We start from the raw sequence: 18,208 nt of genomic DNA on the forward strand, positions 1-18,208 counted from the left end.
CGTGAGGCAGTCAATCCAATGAAAACCAGGCCCACCTTTCAATGCCTATTTATTATACTTACAAGTGAAATGTGAGTGATACTTGTACTTTATCATCTTAGCAACAGGGAGTAAGGTGAGAACGAGGAAGATAATGGTTAAACCAGGAAGAGTATAAATGTGAGTCGGGAGGGGAAGAACAATATAGGTATAAGTTTCAAAGAAATTCTGCATTGAACGAAAGCAGGGGTTGTCTATCTAATCAACATTTTCTGCGAATGGGGTTCTTTTCTAAGTAATATCCTCCAATATATAATTTAGAAAATTGAATTCCTTGTAACAATAACTTCTTTCTAAGTACGTTTTCCTTAAAGGCTCACAAATAGAAATCAGCATGGGGCTGTCAATCTGAAATGGAAGCTGTAGCGCTCCATGGTCTAAACACACCAAATACCAAGTGAACTGCCACCAGACAAGACAGGCTTCCAGTGGCCAGTCGAGCGGGCAGCCCAGTTGGGGAGCCATCTGTCTCCCTTTCTTCAGGAGAGAGAATAAGAGGACACCTCCCTCCAGGGTTGTCAATCTGGCACTTCCCGTCTTAGTAGTGAATCTCTTCAGAAGAGACCATCTCTCTCTCTATGCTATTGAATATGTGGTTACAATGGACTCACAAGAGGGACAGTCGAGCTCAGAGAAATCCAGTAACTGGGGATCTGGATAGCCATCTTTTTTACGGTCTCCAAATTTGTAATCCATCAGGTCTAGCTCTCTCTGTTGGAGGTGTGCCATTTGCTCTTCATATTTCTGCTTCTCTCCAAGTCTCTGGAGGGTCCTCAGGGTTTTTGGCAGGCTATGCCGTCCGTGCCAGCCATACTGATTCTTGGCCACCCGGCTGACCAGATGCAGCGACTCCAGCACATTTACAATGTCATAGATGCGTCTCCTTTCAACACCTGTTTGAAAAACAGTAGCCAACCATCATCATGCAGACAAACGTATTTGAGTATAAATCCGTTGAGGGCCTGGGCCGTGTCTGTGAACTACTGTGCATGAGACCCAGTGGAAGGCCCAGCACATGTGGCTGCTCCACAAATTCACTGTGCAAGGACGCAAACAAGAGAAATAATTTTCCTTTCCTTTTCTTGGGATCTAAGCCTCAGTAAGCTCGAGGATAAAACATCCACCTTGAGATGGAGGATAGCTATATCTGTAACACACAGCAGTATGTCTTTTCTTTAGACCTGTCAGGCAAACATTTCAGCACGTGAAAATGGGTGGGATTGAGCTACACAAGTGCCAGGATGTTTAATGGACACTCGATGAATGCCAAATGGTTGATTTTGACTTGTAGACCTAATGTGCCCAGTAATTGATACCTTTTTAGACAATACTCTCCTTAGAGTTCAAATGATGTGATGTGAAAGAATTATCTTGTTAACCCTCTTAATGGTCCAGTAAGGAAAACAATAAATACTTTGTTTCTTATTTTACACTGCAAACTCAGGATTCAAGAGCTTAGGCACCCTCAAGTTGCTGGAGGAAGCCATAGCCAGGGCTGGAACAAAATGAGTACCCTTTTGCTCATCACGGCTATTGACAATTCTCCCTGTGCTCTCATTCATAGTATCCTGCCAAATAGCCCAATGGTGAAGCACAGAGACTTCATATACAACATAGACGGACCATCAGGCTCATCAATTCCCTACCTTTTCCCAGTATTCCCCAAAGAGCTAGGATTATCAGCTATTGAATTTACTAAAAATATTTATGGTGTTTATGCGTGGGAACTTTGGGGTCAGACGGCCTGGATTTACATCCCTGCGCCGTCCCTTACCCATCAGGTGATCCTGGGAAGTCACTTAGCCTGTCTGTGCCTTAGTATTTATCTCATAAGATGATGAGGATGAAATACGACCATAAACGTAAAGGGTTTCCAGTAGATGTTATTTTACCTACTGTTTGTATATTATTTTGCAACTATGTCCTGCATGGCACTGGGGATACCTAAGATCCATGCTAGTATAAAAGGTCACTGTAGAAATAGCTTTTAAAAATCTCTTGTCTGTGACTCATCCTATTATGCAGCAGGCCGTTAGGCTTTTGGAACCCAGGGCCCCTTTGCTCTCATCTAAGTATCCATAACAGAAGCCTCCAGGCATCTCCCAGAAAACCAGCACAGCTACAAAAATGCCCTCTTTCTGTTCACTTGCCAGGAGCTGTTATATAATCTGGGCAGACTCAGTGAATATAGCTTTTAGCCCTTCAAAGATTTAACAGGATAAATAGACCAAATTACAATGAGAACTCCGGAGTTGAGAGGACATCCTATCACACGCATGAAGAGGCATTTCACAGTCAATCAGAACATTCCAGCTCATGACCCTGAAAGGCTCTTCACCCTCAGAAGCTCTGGCTTCGGAGACAGATTCCTGCTGGAAGGTGCTGGCAGGGGCCTTCAGCAGCCCCTTGTCCAGATCCGCCTGGTTCCTTATTCCAGTCTGTTTTCATATCTTAGCATATCTTGTTTAGAGTGTAACATTCTATAAAACTTCCCATTAGAAATGTCATGTGAATGCAACTGAGACACCCCAGGGCCAGCCATATGCCTGGCTGTTTGGTTATTTTGTATTAGATACAAGCTGTTAAGTTCCATCTAGTGGCTACACATCCCAAGAAAGAGAATTAAAGGAAGACTCCGGCCACGTGGAGAGCTGACTATGCACAACAGGTGTTTAGGAGAGGGATTGGCCAAAGCCAGTATGCAGCTGCTTGCCTACATAATCACTCCCCTTTTCAGCCTGGACTGAGTTTATCTGTGTACTTGGCTGGGCACTAAAAAGTTCCATTTTATGGGTCTCAACATGTGCAGGTTACTCTAGGCCTTGCTCTGTCAGGAAGGTTTTCCCTGGTACTCAGCCTTCATTTTCTTTTGTATCAAGTGTTCCTGTTAATCCTATTCATAGCATTAGTTATTCCCTGAAGGATTTACCAATTGTTACCATGCTTCCCTTAGCCCTGTGGAGCTTACCAAGAACATCTCCCAGCCCAGTAAAATAGTTTCTTAGGCTGTGCTATTTTCCATTTAATAAGTCACACCCAGTTCTCTTAATGTCTTGCCCGTAACATCCATGTCAAATCTACCTGGGACCAGAATCTGGGAAACAGTACTACTTGAATGCTCTGCATGTCCTTGGTTCTGACCTGAGATGTAGCAAGCAGTTTATAGTTTCAACCCGAAGAGATGGTCACCAGTGAAATAAAGTCCAGGAAGGGACCTCATTTTTCAACCTCACATGAAGAGAGGAGGCAAGTTCATTTGGTAAATGATTACAAGCTGTTGCAAAAATCTCTGGAGTTTTGCTCTAGTCAGTTATGACATGGGGATCTGCAGAACGATCTGTTGCCCATAAAAAAGTAGTCCACTTCCCTGTCCTTCCTGGGACCTGTAGCATGGCCTTCCAACATTTAATCTTTTGTCTTTTGTCCTGACATCAGTGCAAGGTCCCTGAGGGAAGTTGGGTGTATAGAGGAAGCTGGCTTCATGAACCCCAATGAGAAGGACACTGTATAATTTATTGTTTTACCCTCATCCTCTATAAGAACAGTTTCCAGGATGCTGTGCCTCAACTGGGTTTACACCAAGCCTCTATCCAGCTAGGTCGCTTTCCCCTTCTTGTTTCATTGTCACTGATGCAAATACTGTATTATTCGTCTCTGGGTTTCAAAGTGGCTCCCCTAGCAAAGCACTCTACTTCCTCTTCGTAATTGTAGAGACTGACACTTCAGCTTAGGGAAGGGGGATACAACCAGTAAGAGCTGAGTAAAACTGTTCCATGTGACAATACGAGTTACCCAGGCTAAGCCCTCAGCGAAGCATGCTATTCACATTATCCCAGCTTTGCTAAGTTTCTGCAAGGCACGTGCTATAGTCCCTGTGTTATAGATGAGAAAAGGTGAATTAACTTTTTAAAGTTCCCACAGACTGTAAATTGGAGAGCTGGGCTTCACATCCAGCCCGCTCTGACTCCAAAGCCCAGCCCATGGTCTCCCATCACAACCAATGCCTCCTCATTATCTCAGTTTCCAGCAAATAAAATCTTTTCAGCCATCAGTTTGAATAACTCAGCCTGACCATCATCTACTGGGGCATAGTTCTCTGGGCTATAGAAAGAAACAGAACTTAAACAAACTAAAAATATAATCTGTCATAAAGCCTACCTAGCTGATTTCTTTGGGACTTTTTTTCTTTTCTTTTTTTCTTTTTGCCTGTACATAAAACCTCCTTATTTTTTAAGGAGATACCTCACACCTTCAATTCTTTGTGATTTCTGCGTATTTAATGATTGTCAACACCATGTTCATCCTGAAACCAATTGCAGTCCATGTCCACTAGGGGTCTCTGTTCTGAAGCTGCTGTATGCACATTTATAGAACGGATGGACGCCATTATGATGTGCACAGAATACACACCCGTGCCATGTGAACACATGTATTCCTCTTTGTTATACGATTTAGCTGTTTGAGTTATGTCCAGATGTGCTTCTGGTTTGGCAGGCTTGCTCTGACTATCACAGCATTGGGCTTCAAACATAACCCTCTTGCTCTTAAATCTTGCTTTACAGTAGAAATAACACCTGTGCTGAAACTTTTAGAAACATTATTAAAAATAAACAGACTAGGATATTTCTAAATAGTTTTTTTGAGTCTGTCTGAAATAAGATGAAATGAAAATGGGAGCTATTACTTTGTAATGTGAGTCTTCTGTAAAAATATTTTTGAAGGTTACGAAAACCAAATTCTTGTTTGACGCTCAGGCCTAGCAGCCTCCCTGGAATCCTATGCATAACGATGAGCAACTTGATAATGGCAGAAGGAAGCTTTACTTGCTCCTCTGTCCTTGCTCCCTTGGAAGGCGCACTCTACTTACTAAAAGAAGCTATCCGAAGCCTAAAGCCTGCCCGAGGAAACCAGTTTCCCACTACAACTGGAGACAGGCTTCCTTGTAACCTCATGATACATACCAAGACTGACAGCAACTTCATCTAGGGAGATGGTAGTTTTCTCAGTTGACAAAGGATAACTTGGATAGCGAGCTAGAAACTTCTGGCACAGGAGTCCTAAACTTTTCTGTTTTCTGCTTGGCCTTCGCTTTTGAAATACGTCCATAGCACTGTCCCCAACATCAAGCTACAGAGGGTAGACAAAAGGGAGGGGGGAGATGTCATCGTTAATATCCTAATGGAGAAATTGCAATGGCCAGAATTGGCAAGTTGGGGGAACATCCTAATCCATTCTTACACATGCTAGTTAAAATACATTTCCTAATTGAATTTTCTTAACATTTTACCTATTGCTTTCTCTGGACTTATTTTTTTCTCCTTTGCAATTTAAAGCTGAATCTACTGGTTAAAAGCTTCAAAAAATGAACATCACAGTCATTTATAGGTTGCTACTCTGTTGCTAGGAACGTGCTCATTGGACAGTAAAGGTCAGCATCACCAGGAGCTTGGCAGAGACATAAACTCAGGCCTCCTCTCAGACCTGATCTATTAGACTCTGTCTTTTCATAAGATCCTGGGTGATTTCTATTAACATGAAATTTGAGATGCTCTGGCCACTGTGTCATCAAACTTTTATTTTTTTACAGGTGACCAAGGGTTGACAGAACTGAACAAGGGGAGCAAAATCTTATTCTTCCTTATTTTTTCTTATTGTAAGTACACTAAACGGGTGGCCTGTCTCATCAACCCACATCTCAGTTCCAGTCCTTAGAAAGTAAAAGGTTTTTCAAGGAACATATTCAAGGAGAAAAGTGATCTATTATCTCAATAGCCTCCGAAAAAGCATTTACTAAATTGAACACCCATTCATGATTTTAAAAAATGCCCGTAGAAAACTAGGAATGAATAACTTCTTTAATAAAGTGTATCCATAAAAACCCAACTGCAAACATCTGTCTTAATGGGAAAGAAAACCTTGGAAGCATTCTCTTAAAATCAGGAAAAAAATGATAAGGACGCTCCTCTTCTACAACATGCTGGAGATCCTAGCCAGTGCATGAGGACAAGAAAAAGAAACCAAGGTACAGAAATTGGAAAACAGCAAATAAGCAAAACTTTCACTCTGCAGAAGACATGATTGTTTACATAAAAAACTCAAAAGAATCGCAGACAAATTATTAAAAATGGTAAGAGAATTTAGCAAGGTAAGAAGACTGTATTTTGAAAAGTCAGCTGCATTGCTCTACAATAATAACAGAAAATGAATTGAAAAGATATGATTTATAATAGCAATAAGAATGATAAAGTTTTTAGGAAAAGTCTAGCAAATAATTGCGTAAAATATTAAATTTACATCTTTAAGAAATAGTCTTAAAACTTAAGAGAAATATACTTACAATCTTCATGGATGGGAAGATTCAGTATAAAGGGGTTACTTCTCTAATTAATTTACACCCAATGCAATTACAGTTAAAATCCAATCTAAAGTACATATAGAAAAAAAAAGGGCAAAGAATAGTCCACACACTCTGAAGGAAAATAAATTTACATTCTTGTTTTACCTGATATGAAGGCTTATTACAATGTGGTGTTGGTATGCGGATGGACAAACTAATTAATGAAACAGAAAAGAGCCCAGAAAACGATGGGCACACAAATGAAACGTTGACATATGACAGAGTGGCATTGCCAATTCTGGGGAAGAGGAAGGACTGAATAAGGGATACAGGGACAATTGACTATAAGAAGCAACATAAAAGGAAAAGATGGATGCCAAATTGAAATGTAACGCGTATAATGGATAAAGGTTTAGTTTTATAAATATACAATAAACCCTACCAATCAATAAAAATCAGCAAAGAACATGAAGAGGAGAAAGCACAGTGGGCAGTAAAGATGTAGAAAGAAACTTAACCTCATTAGTAACCAAAGAAAAAGCAAATGAATACCACAATAATATATAATTGTACACCCATTAGATTGGCAGAAATGAGTACATTTGAGCATTTCAAGTGTCAGAGAGGATGTGGATTAATATGTGTTTGCACATTATTGGCAGAAGCAAGCAGCACTTGGGAAAACAATTTGGAGTTGTCTTGTGAGTCTTTGAATATCCAATAATCTAGCAATTCCACTACTAGGTGTATACCCTAGGACTGTAGTTCTCCAATTTTTTGGTCATAGGATTCCTTTATATTCTTAAAAATTACTAAGGAATACCTTTTTAAAAAGCTGTTTTTTTTATTATCTTGTGATAGACAATTTGGTCATATAAAATATACTAATCACGTATCGTATGTGATGTTTTTGATACCCATGAATCAACCTCCTAACTCCCAAACCAGAATGCTATTAAATTATGTTTGTCTAGCCCACACACCTCTCTCCTGAATTTGCATTTATCATTTCCTTACCATTTTAAAATTACTTTATCACATATGTGTGTATTCCTACATAATATATTGATTAGATTTGTTTTGTTTGGGTTTTAGTTTTCTGGGACTTGCTTTTTTCTATCAACATACAGCAGGTCCGTGAATAATGTCAATTAGTTCAAAAACCCGTTTTTTTATAATGTTGATGAGATGCTGTAGGAATTTAACTTTTGTGTATATCAATTAGCCTATAGTAAAATCAATTTCGTTATCTGTCGTTTTGCTTAAAATGGCAGAACCTATCAACAAGGTTAAGTGAGGATTTACTGTACATAATTAAGATTCATTCACGTTCTTGCATGTAGCTCTAGTTCTCTCATATTCATTGCTGAATGATAATCCATTGCATGAATATACCTCAATTTATTTATCCATTTTCCTGCTTGTAACGACTTGGGTTGTTGCCAGTTTGGGCTAATAGGAACTATACAGCTATGATATTCTTGTTATGATATTATGTCTCCTGGTGTACATAAACAGGAGTTTCTCTAGGGCAGTGGTTCTCAGTGTGATCTGATTTGTATTCAGTTACATGAATGAATCTGTTAGTTTTACCACTGCAACAAAGATTCAGTTCATTTTGTTAATTTCAAGTTGTAATTTGGGACATCTTTTCCTCTTCTCTCTTCCCAATTTATTCATTTTGGTAATTTTTATAGATTTAAAAATCCAACAAGATGAGGAAAAATGGAAGAGAAATAACATTCAAATCTGTGAGTAACTTTTCTTAGCATGTCTGGGAGAAAGCTTGATGGGAGAGTGAAAATACTGACCACTAATTTTTTTTTAAAAAGTGTAGATGTGCTGCTTATTCAATAGCTCTGGTTCTCCACAGGACATGTAATTTAAAGATGACTTAACTGTAAAGCCCCAAAACACAAAATGAACATACCAGAGAATAATGAAATTTCCCAAGTTAAAAATACCGTGTTTCCCCGAAAAGAAGACGTAGCCGGACCATCAGCTCTAATGCGTCTTTTGGACCAAAAATTAATATAAGACCTGGTTTTATATTACATTATACCCGGTCTTATATTAAAATAAGACCAGGACTTATATTAATTTTTGCTCCAAAAAGACGCATTAGAGCTGATTGTCCGTCCGGCTAGGTCTTATTTTCGGGGAAACACGGTATTTAGATTAACATTACCCTTTAAATTGGAGCAAAATTAAATTCACAACAGCATTTAAAAAATTCCAAATTCCCTCATTAAATCAAAGTTATTAAATATAATTGTTTTTAAAAAATTATTTGTAAATGTGTACTGGTCATGGGGGTAACATAAAGAGAAGAAAGCATTCATTATGAAAAATGAGATACAGGGTGAGAGTTCCATTTCAGCTTCATATATATAAAGAATTTAAGTTTAATACTGCTTTTGTCCCAAAGTAGTTGAAATATTGATAATTCTATGATTTTTTTAATAATCAAATAAAAATAATTTTAAATTCTGTAAGAGCCCTTGGGAGCATAGCCTGTTTACCTGCAGAGAGTCTGTAAACGCATTATCCTTGTTTTCAATGGGTCTGAATAGTCCCTTTTTCTTCTCCCGGTCTCTTATGTCTGGGCTTGCAGCACTAATGAGCATCTTTAGGTTAGCTGTGGGCGTCCATGGTTCTGCCTGTTGTCTGTCGACAAGCTTTACTGGAGTAATGGGATTCCTTTCTGGAGTGAAGATTTTTTGCTTCGATAAGTCAATCGGTTCATTTTTGATTGGAGTCTTTGGGGCCATCCTTGATGGATCAACAAATATATTTTCCTGTTTTTTTTAAAAAAGACCTTTTAGCAAGAATGAGAAAGGGCAGCTAAGATGATACTTTGTTCCCACCATGAAACTACAAACAGACCATATGTTCAGGGCTAAAAAATATTAGGACTAAGGAAAACAGACAGAAGGAAGCATGGGAATCAAGGAGAGTCTCCAATGAGAAACTGATTATAATCTGCTTCTCCTTTTATGCATATTTTTCATGGCACCTTTGAAAAAGTCATGAGTGTTATCTGTCACTGGTGGATGCTTGTAATAGGTGGGGATGAGAAGGGCAAATGTGAGCTGATTCCACATGCTCCTAAGTGTCATATTTTTTTAAACACTATGTACAAGTTTGCACTAATTAGCGAAGAGCATTATGCTTTTGTAGTTCAGTGTTCACCATTGCTAATGTAGCACTGAGTAATGGAAGTGCACCCAACAAAATGCCACATTTCAAACAAACCTACAGAGCTGACTAATGTTATTCACTCACAGCAGTGCTTCTCAAACCATCCCTGGCGAAGGACCAGAGTTTTTTATTTTCGAATTCCCACATCCTGATGTGTGGTCTTACTTCACAGGACTCATATACAACCTCTACCCCATGTGACTTTCTACTTGAGTTTGCCAATCAAACTGACCTACAGCCTGTTCAACAAGAAAAGACCACTGATCACAGGCTTAGATGTCCTGAGGACAACAACAAATTGTTACAGAGGTTTCTAAGTGATTAAAACTCTCCAGTTCTGTTGTTTTTTTTGCAGCTTGGTAGTACTTTGTGGAGTACAGCCTGCCCTCAGATCACACTTTAGAACGTCTTCGATAATTGTAAGAAAAGATTAATGATGGGTCCATTATGTCCATGAGTCTGCTGTGAAAAAGGATTGTGTATACAGAGTCCACATTTGGAACTACCAAGTAATTAAAACAAAGTTCTTTCCCCTAAAACCAGTTTTTGGCATTCAAAATCAGAAACATGCTGCAGTTCCTGCAGCACAGTTCACCTCCAGGCAATAATGTTTTATACAATTATGAAGATGGGTGAGTTAAATATTTGTCACTCCTTTTCCTGTACACATATCACTCTATAGCTACTGCATGCTTGGATTCGGGCTGAGCAGTGGTTTGAAAAAAGTGCTTCCTTATAAATGAGCAACATGTGAAGAGGGAAAAGATTGCTTGGGAGAAACTGGAGTTTTTGTTAGTAAGCCAACTCTTGTTCCTCGGATTAGCAGAAGCTGCCAGCTAGCCATGGTGAGGTTCTATCCTAGTGTAACAGGAAGGAAGGGGGTGGGGATGGAAGTGACGGTTTCTCACGCCACAGCAGCAGTAAGCATCCAGTCTGGGGCACTGCACCTACCGCCATCTCTTAACAGGTTGCTACTAGTGTGCAGTTCTGATGAAGTCTTCTACAAGGGAACTCTCCGGGGAAAGTATCCACTGTTTCCTATGTGCCATACTGTGCATCTCATGGATTTAATGTATATCAACTCCTCATCTAATCCTGTGACCTAGGTACTGTTAGTTTTTCAGTCTATGGATTTAGAAACTGAGGCACAGAGAGGTTAAATAACTTGCTGGAGGTCATGTACAATCTCATTTGTATGAAAGTAACGGATATGTAAAAAATAGCTGAAAGCAGGAGTTTCTGAAATTCTGCACCTAGAAATAAGCTTGTCCTGGGTGCAAATCAGGCAGAAGTTACCGTTTTTACACCTCCAAGATAAAGTACCCAGCAGGCCCCACTAGCATCTATGTGGAGGCAGAATGGAGAAGCAGTTCTGCACGCAGGCTCCAGGGCCAGTTTACTTGCCTCTGCTACTTATCAGCAGTGTGAAGGAGGGCTAGGTCTCTCTCGGCACTAGACTTTAATTCTCTCAACTGAAAATGAAGTTCATAAAAATACCAACCACAAGGGTTATGAGAATAGTTCCGGACAGGCCATGAAACTTATTATCTTATTATCTTCCCCCCTTTCCCATGCTTTATTACCATTCATCCTGATGATCAGAGCTAATATATTTAACTTCCTGGTTGTATGTCTTGTCTCACTAAAGGGGCTGTGCCCTTCTGGAGATCAGGGAGCAAGTTCCACAGGTCACAATTGCTCACACTTTTTGGCATAATGCCTTGCCCCTTATAAGATGTTCAGAGAACATGGTGCCTTGATTATCTAGTTATTTGAAAAGGTATCCACACAGTAGAAGGTGTGGCCCAGGCTTCTCTACTTTCCATGGTACCTTACTTTTTCCCTACTGAGGAGCAATTCAGATGAATGATTTCCTCCAACACTTTGTTATATTTTCACTACAGCTTATATAATACAGATGCACTTCGACTTATGATGAAGTTGTGCTCCAATAAACCAATTGTAAGTTGAAAATATTGTTAAGTCAAAAATGCATTTAATATACCTATCAACATCGTAGCTTAGCCTACCCTACCATAAATGTGCTCAGAATACTTGCATTATAGGGACGTAACCCCATCGTAAGTTGAGGAGCATCTGTAAGTGCCTTCCTCTTCTCACCAGAAGCAGGAAACACAAATGGGTATTTTGTAGACATAATGGGATGTGAAAACACAAAACACACTATCCAAAAATGCCAGAACACAGTGACCTGCAGAGTATTGGTTTATCCTTGTGATCGCCTGGCTGACTGGGGGCTGCAGCTCCCTGCCACTGCCCAGAATCACGAGAGAATTCTACCCCATATCACCAGCCTAGGGAAAGATCCAAATGCAAAATTTGAAGTTCTTTCACACCATCATAAAGTTGAATGATCATAAGTTGAACCATCATTCAGGACCATCTGTACTGAAAGCAGGGGCATTAGGTTACCTGGTAGATTGTGACTGCATCACACTTCCACAACAAAAGAAAAAAAAAAGCCTGGTAAATTGTTTTACAAGGTCTCAGGTGGGCAGAAAGTCAAATGCTATCGAGTTGCACCCTGCTCCATCCGTGTCTAGCCTGCAGTCCAGACGCTGTAATGCGGTGGAAAGGGGATTAGAATGAGAATTCAGAAACCTGGTTTTTGTCTCAGCTCTGTATCTTTTTGCTACTGGACAAACGGTTCATTCTGTCTGAGCCCAAGTTTCCTGATCCATAAAATAAGGGGTTCAGACTAAAGTCTCTATCTGCAAGGCTTTCCAGCAAGGCCGTCCAGTTGTTTGGTGGATACTGGGATACACCCAGACCTCTGCAGGAATGAATGACTCATTGCTGCAGCTGCTGGAAGTAATGCCAACAAGAAGCCTTTTCTCGCCTTGGCTGAGGAGGGCTGCCTCATCTGGGATCAGGCCCCGCCCTAGAAGGCCTGTACTTCAGTGGCTGGTAGAGTAGCACTGACATGCATGAGTAAGAGCCCGGCCCCTTCATCCTTACTCAGGACTACTCCGAGGGGTCATCCTAGGACTCCCTGTAGGGTAAACTCAGACTTCTACTGAGACAGTTGTAGATGCGTTTCTCCCTCTGCAGGTCTGCCTGCCTTTCCACAGGCACTGATCCTCAGAGCACTCCCTATAAACCTCCTGCACACTAAGCTCCTTGTCAGATCTGCTTGCCAGGAAATCTAAGCTGCAAAACCCTGGAAATCACTTCCTCCTTTAGAGAGAGTCTGGAGAAAGTAACCCATGAAACAGGTTCTCCAGTTCTCATATGTCAATGGAGGTAACACAACTTAGCTTACGTGCCATAGAGTTGCTGTGAGGAACACGTCAGATAATGAAAGTGAGATCATTTTATACTCTGAAGTACTATACAAATGTTCATGGTTATTGTTAATTATACCGACATTACAACCATGCTGTATGCTCCCACAGAAAGGGCTTTGTAGATAAAAGATCTGGGTTTCAGGCTTGCTTCCGTTTCAGATACAGCTTTGGTCATGTTAAAATATACAGTCATCAGCCTTGTCACGGCCCTGGGCACTATTCTGCTAACTGCTTTTTGACTTCCATCGCATGCAGATTCCACGTTCTGCCCCAAGAGTTCACTTCCATTTCTTCAACTTGCCCGGCACTTTATCACATCTGAGCCGTTGTTCACACCATCATTTGGTCTTGACTGCTATTGGCTAAGCTTTGTCCATTGAAACCCTACCTATTAAGGCTCACTGCAAAGACAGGCGAGGAAGTGTCTCCCGCTAGCTATTGACTAACAACTCTCTATTCCTTCAGAGCACACTTTCCAGAATGAGTAATCCACACTGAGGGGATTCCCCTGCCCATGTGCCAGGGGTTCTTCAAACTATCAGTGTGTTCTGATCCACTGCTTCTCACTTAGGTCACCTCTCAGGTGCCAAGTCAACAGCACAATACCTCACCTGACCTCACTGCAGTGTTTAACACTGTTGACTGTTCTTTGCTCTATAACTGTCAGTCCTTCTGAGATAACACTGTTTCTGTTGGTTCTCTTCCTACTTCTCTGACTGCTCCCTCTCAGTCCCCTTCACTGGTTCCTCTTTTCCATGCTTACAAACCTCAGACCTCTGCTCCTCTCTGTTTGCTCTCTTTGGGGAGAGCACTACTCTCCTGTACATTGCTTTAAAACCAACCTGTATGTTGATAACTCCCAAGTTGGTGCCTGGCTAGCACCTTCCATGAATTCCAAAGTCAGGCAACCAGTAGCCACCTATACATATTTATGTACCTGTAATGACACAGGTACACGTACCTATTTCAAATTGAACTTACCTTCTTTCTTAACCACCGCACAAATGAACAACCTTCAAAGAAAACTTGTGCCCACGAAGTCTAGGCGTTGTCCCCAAATATACCACATTCATTTCTACTTTTTTACTAGTTCCCTTCCCCTCTACTTGCCTAAGTCTTAACCTTCATTCCTTCACATCGTAGTTCAAGTGGTCTCTCTTTCACACAGCCCTCTCCACAGCTCAGTCCTTACTGTTCACCTCTTCCTCCCAAATCATCCATTTTCTATTTCTGTTGTGCGTAAATGCATTGCAAACAACTTACAAGGCATTTTGTTTAGAATCCCACAACTGGGCACAGTAAATTTGGGTAATGAAGTTGAAAACTCCTTTACATTTTAAAGAAAGTTTCTCTCTGAGTAGTAAGAAGATGTATGTATAATATAGTACTTATATAGGAGTTGTTGACCAGTCAACAAAGATAATGCTCTAAATGCCAACTGATCCACAGGACACTGGAGCAGGCAGCCCTCAGAGGGTTTCAAGAAGGAACAACTCAGCACCGCTAGCTTCTGGCCACTCTGGATGTAGTGTACGTTTCTTGAATGCCCACACCTCATGCTGTTTCTTCTGCCTCAAATGTCCTTCTTACTCACTCTTGTTTTCTTGTAAGTTGAACGTCTTCAGCCCAAAGGTTAACTCCTTTGTGAAGACTTCCAACTCCAACTAGACTCGCCATGAATCTATTTCTCCCTCCTCTATTCTGCCGGGGTCTCTTTGTTCGCACTCCTATTGTAGCACTTACCAAACCATAGTACAGTTGGTTAGTTTTACATCCAAGTCCCTGAAAGTCTCTCAGGTAACCGAGGGCAGGACCTGCATCGTATTTGTCTTTGGCCTGTTAGTTTGAGTACAGTGTGAACAGTATGTGTTGCTGGGTGCCTTACAAAAACCCAAAGGAGGAGGTACAATTTATTAGCTCCAATTTATGGAAGAAAGAAACAGGCTTAACTAGGTTGGGAGACTTATTAAAACTCTGTACCCCTAGCACCTGGAACATAAATATTTGTTGAAAGACTGAATAAATATGTATGTTTGAGGTTACATAACCAGTAAATGGCAGAGCAGGAAATCAAACCCAGATCTCTCTGGCTCGAATCCCATGTTCTCACCATCCCTAGAAATTTCCCTTCCTTTATTTCACAGCAAAGTGAAAAGAGAGACAAAAGCCCCTCCTAGTGTCTGGACAGAAGCATCTTGTTCTCCTTCCTTGCTTCCTCTTTGAGGCGAAATAATTCCTGCATGCACATTCCATTTCAAACATTTTAACCCCTTTCCTAGTCTGTTTTGAGTCACTTGAGTTTTTCTCCACACCCTTTAGAATATGAAAGCTCAACTGGACGTAGCACTTACTGATGCTAACCAGGGTAGAAGTGTCCTTGTTGAAGACACTTGATAAAAAGTCATTGACCCAGAAGGAAAGAAGTGGACACTGATTTAGGCTTTACATAAATGTATACATAATCTTTCAAGGCTGTCCCATCCAAATTATAAAGGAAACAAAAAATTTTGCTCTGAAACTCCCAAAGCCAAAACTCTGAATATATACTTTAAAGTCTGGAGAGTTCCACCTTCATATGGCTTAGGTACTTTTTTAAAAAGTCCACTTTAAAACATAATGCTTTGGAGTATTTCTTTTCCTAACAAAAATAAATCAAATGCCAGGAAGAAAAAAAAAACAAAAACTTGGAAAAGCATACAATTTCACACCTAACCAAAATTAATGGTTGTCAAATAGTCTTCAAAGGTGCTCTGCAACCAGGCAGTTTCATTCAGTGTTGATGCTAAATCTAAAATGTAGACCAAGATCCTAGAGAAGTTCAATGCCCAAAGAAGTTGCTATACTCATTTATATCTCGTTTCTAAATCTGAGCTTGTTATAGCTATTAACCTTTGCCTAAAAATGCTTAGATGTTCGCTACCAATAAGCTATTACACATTTTCAATAGGGCACTGGTTGGTGAGTGTAACTGTGCTGATGTGGGTATGGTGATAGTTTAGATATTGCTATGGCCAGTTTACTTGGTAACATTCCTTGAAGACATCACCATGGCCTTACAAATCACAACGGGTATAAAAAAGGCGAGATGACTCAGTGCAAAACCAGACCAGCAGTGGTATGGTAAAATAGTAAAAGAGTATGTTGGTGGGCTTATCTCCCTATATGGCAGGCATAGGTCACACTCTTAGGTGAACGGAACAGCTTCTAGGAGTTGATTAATGTGTATGAAGAACATTTCACAGCATTTTAATAATCCAGAATTTACAGCAGAAAGTCTATTTTCCAGGCAACCGAGGCTTAACATTCCTGCACAGCACTAGCTAATTCCACTTTTGACAGCTACAATTATTACAAATTTTTTATTGCAGGTCCTGCATATCTTTGAGTCATATAAATTGTTTCCAACATTGAATCTAACCCAGCTCCTTTCCACTGCACAGTAACTGAGAAACTCAATAAGTTTGGATATTTCCATTACAAAAGTATATTTCTATAATGTTCGTCAAAATTAATTAGATATATAAGACAAATATAAGTGGCACATCGAAACACTTAACTGCATTAGACATCACCATCCTAAATATGTTAGAGCTTAAGGTAGTTAAGTGCACTTACTTACCTTTTGTGCGTTTTCCCCATCTTCAGTTGCAAAATCTAGTCTGGGCTGCCTGGGGTTGATCAGGTCTTTTAGTGTTAAACAATTCACCTCCATCTGTGATGCACAATTACATTAGAAAATGATTTCACAATCGGATGTTTTCTCCTCCAGCCAAAATATCTATGACTTGTGCGTGAACATGAACTTCCCCTCCCTAAATTGATCCTGGGAATTTCCAGGAGCGTAAGCCACCCCCAACTCTCAAACGCACACGAATAACAACAAACACTAATTACTAAAAACTTGGGAAGAAAAAACAAAAAAACCGAGAAAACTAATGATTTTTAATGAAAAGTAACAGAACAAAATAAAGTTACCAGGTAGGATGGGTGCAGGGCAAATCTGTCGACAGGGTCTCCTAGGTCAGTTAATTTTGGCGCAAAGCACTGGGAGGAATTTGGCTTTGAGGGGGTTTGAATCCGGGGGGAAGAAACCTGATCGCTAGACCAAAGCCAGTCCACGCTTGGCGCAGCCCCTTCTCGGGCTTCCGAGCAGACCCAAAGGATAAACTCTCCCAGTGAACCCCCCCAAATCGTGAGTAAGGTTAAGTCCCCTTGACTGCCCTGCCCGAGGGAGAGCTGGAGCCAGGACACCCCACGCGCTCCTGGTCTGGCAGCAGAAATTCCTCAGTTCTCCGGCAGCCGCGAAGGGGAAGGGTGGCAGGCCGGCTCCCGGGGCGGGCGGGGTCCCGTCACCCCCAATTCCCGCCCGCCGGCCAGCGCTGGGGCCGCACGCTACTTACCCCGCGCTCGCGAAGGCTTCCTGCCTCTACGGGAACCTGCACCGCCTCACATCCGAGCGGGATCAGCGGGTCGCGGAGATCCGCAGCCGGGCGGTGACATCAGGCAGGGAGAGCTGAGCGCGCAGACCCGGGTGCCGAGCTGCCTGGGATCCCGCCGCGCCGGGGTGGCACCCGCGTCCCGACCCGCCGACGGCGACTGCAGCGCCGGATCGCGGTCCCCGCTAAAACACCTCCTCTGGCGCCTTGAGACCGAATTTGAGAATCCGCCAATCAGCGGCGGCCGGGCGGGGGCGGCCCCGGCCAATGGCGCGGCGGCACGGCCCGGGCGGGCCGCCCCTAGGTGCCTTGGCGCTCCGGGCCGCGCGTTTCGCCCGCACCCGCCCAATTGTTGCCGCTTTGGCCCCCTCCCCCTTCCGGGTACCTGGAAACCTTGGGCCTGGGAGCCAATTCCTGCTGACGACGCGGACCCCGGCGGCCGCGGGAAGCCAAGGTGGGGGCGGGCGGGGCGGCGGGAGGAGAAGGAGGAGGGCTCTTTTGTGATGCATGGCAGACCCGCTCCAGTTCCCTGGACGGGCCGCGCGGGTAGTTCGCGGGCACAGCCAGGGGAAGGGGCAGCAGATGGAGTTTGGAAAAACGGTATACGCACTCTGGATGCCGCTGTCGCCACCTCCTGCCCCCCAGCAGCCTGCGCAGAAGCCAAGTTGTCCAGGCTTGTTGGGGCAAACTTCTTAACACCGAACGCTGGTGTGACACGTGCACCATGGTTACCACTCTTGCTGCTGAGAGCAGATGGCACGCCTGTTAGCCCTGGAAACCAGGCTGCAAGCAGAACCAGCTGTTTTTTCTCTTTTTTTTTTTGGTTTTGTTTTTTCAATTTTCTTGCAAGTCTGGAAAAGTTCTTGGTGCTGCTCCCATTTCAGAAC

General features: G+C 42.0%; 1 protein-coding gene and 1 long non-coding RNA gene across 2 annotated transcripts in view; one reads left to right on the forward strand and one right to left on the reverse strand.

Moving 5' to 3' along the window:
- LOC308502343 overlaps positions 1 to 5,920 on the forward strand; it is a 112,362-nt gene extending 106,442 nt beyond the window's left edge. The window contains exon 7 of the long non-coding RNA XR_013994024.1: positions 5,627 to 5,920. This is a non-coding gene — a long non-coding RNA (uncharacterized lncRNA). The remainder of the gene's footprint in view (positions 1 to 5,626) is intronic.
- The window catches only part of E2F7 (E2F transcription factor 7), a 38,129-nt gene extending 20,616 nt beyond the window's left edge, over positions 1 to 17,513 (reverse strand). The window contains exons 1-5 of the mRNA XM_081059972.1: positions 17,286 to 17,513; positions 16,505 to 16,597; positions 8,899 to 9,174; positions 5,001 to 5,166; positions 651 to 932 (exon numbers count right to left, since the gene is read on the reverse strand). Coding sequence (XP_080916098.1) covers positions 651 to 932; positions 5,001 to 5,166; positions 8,899 to 9,174; positions 16,505 to 16,597 — 817 coding nt within the window. The 5' untranslated portion in view covers positions 17,286 to 17,513. The remainder of the gene's footprint in view (positions 1 to 650; positions 933 to 5,000; positions 5,167 to 8,898; positions 9,175 to 16,504; positions 16,598 to 17,285) is intronic.
- Between the last annotated feature and the right edge of the window lie 695 nt (positions 17,514 to 18,208).

The sequence above is a fragment of the Rhinolophus hipposideros genome (genome assembly GCF_964194185.1).
Source record: "Rhinolophus hipposideros genome assembly, chromosome: 9".
NCBI classification, from domain to species: Eukaryota; Metazoa; Chordata; class Mammalia; order Chiroptera; family Rhinolophidae; genus Rhinolophus; species Rhinolophus hipposideros.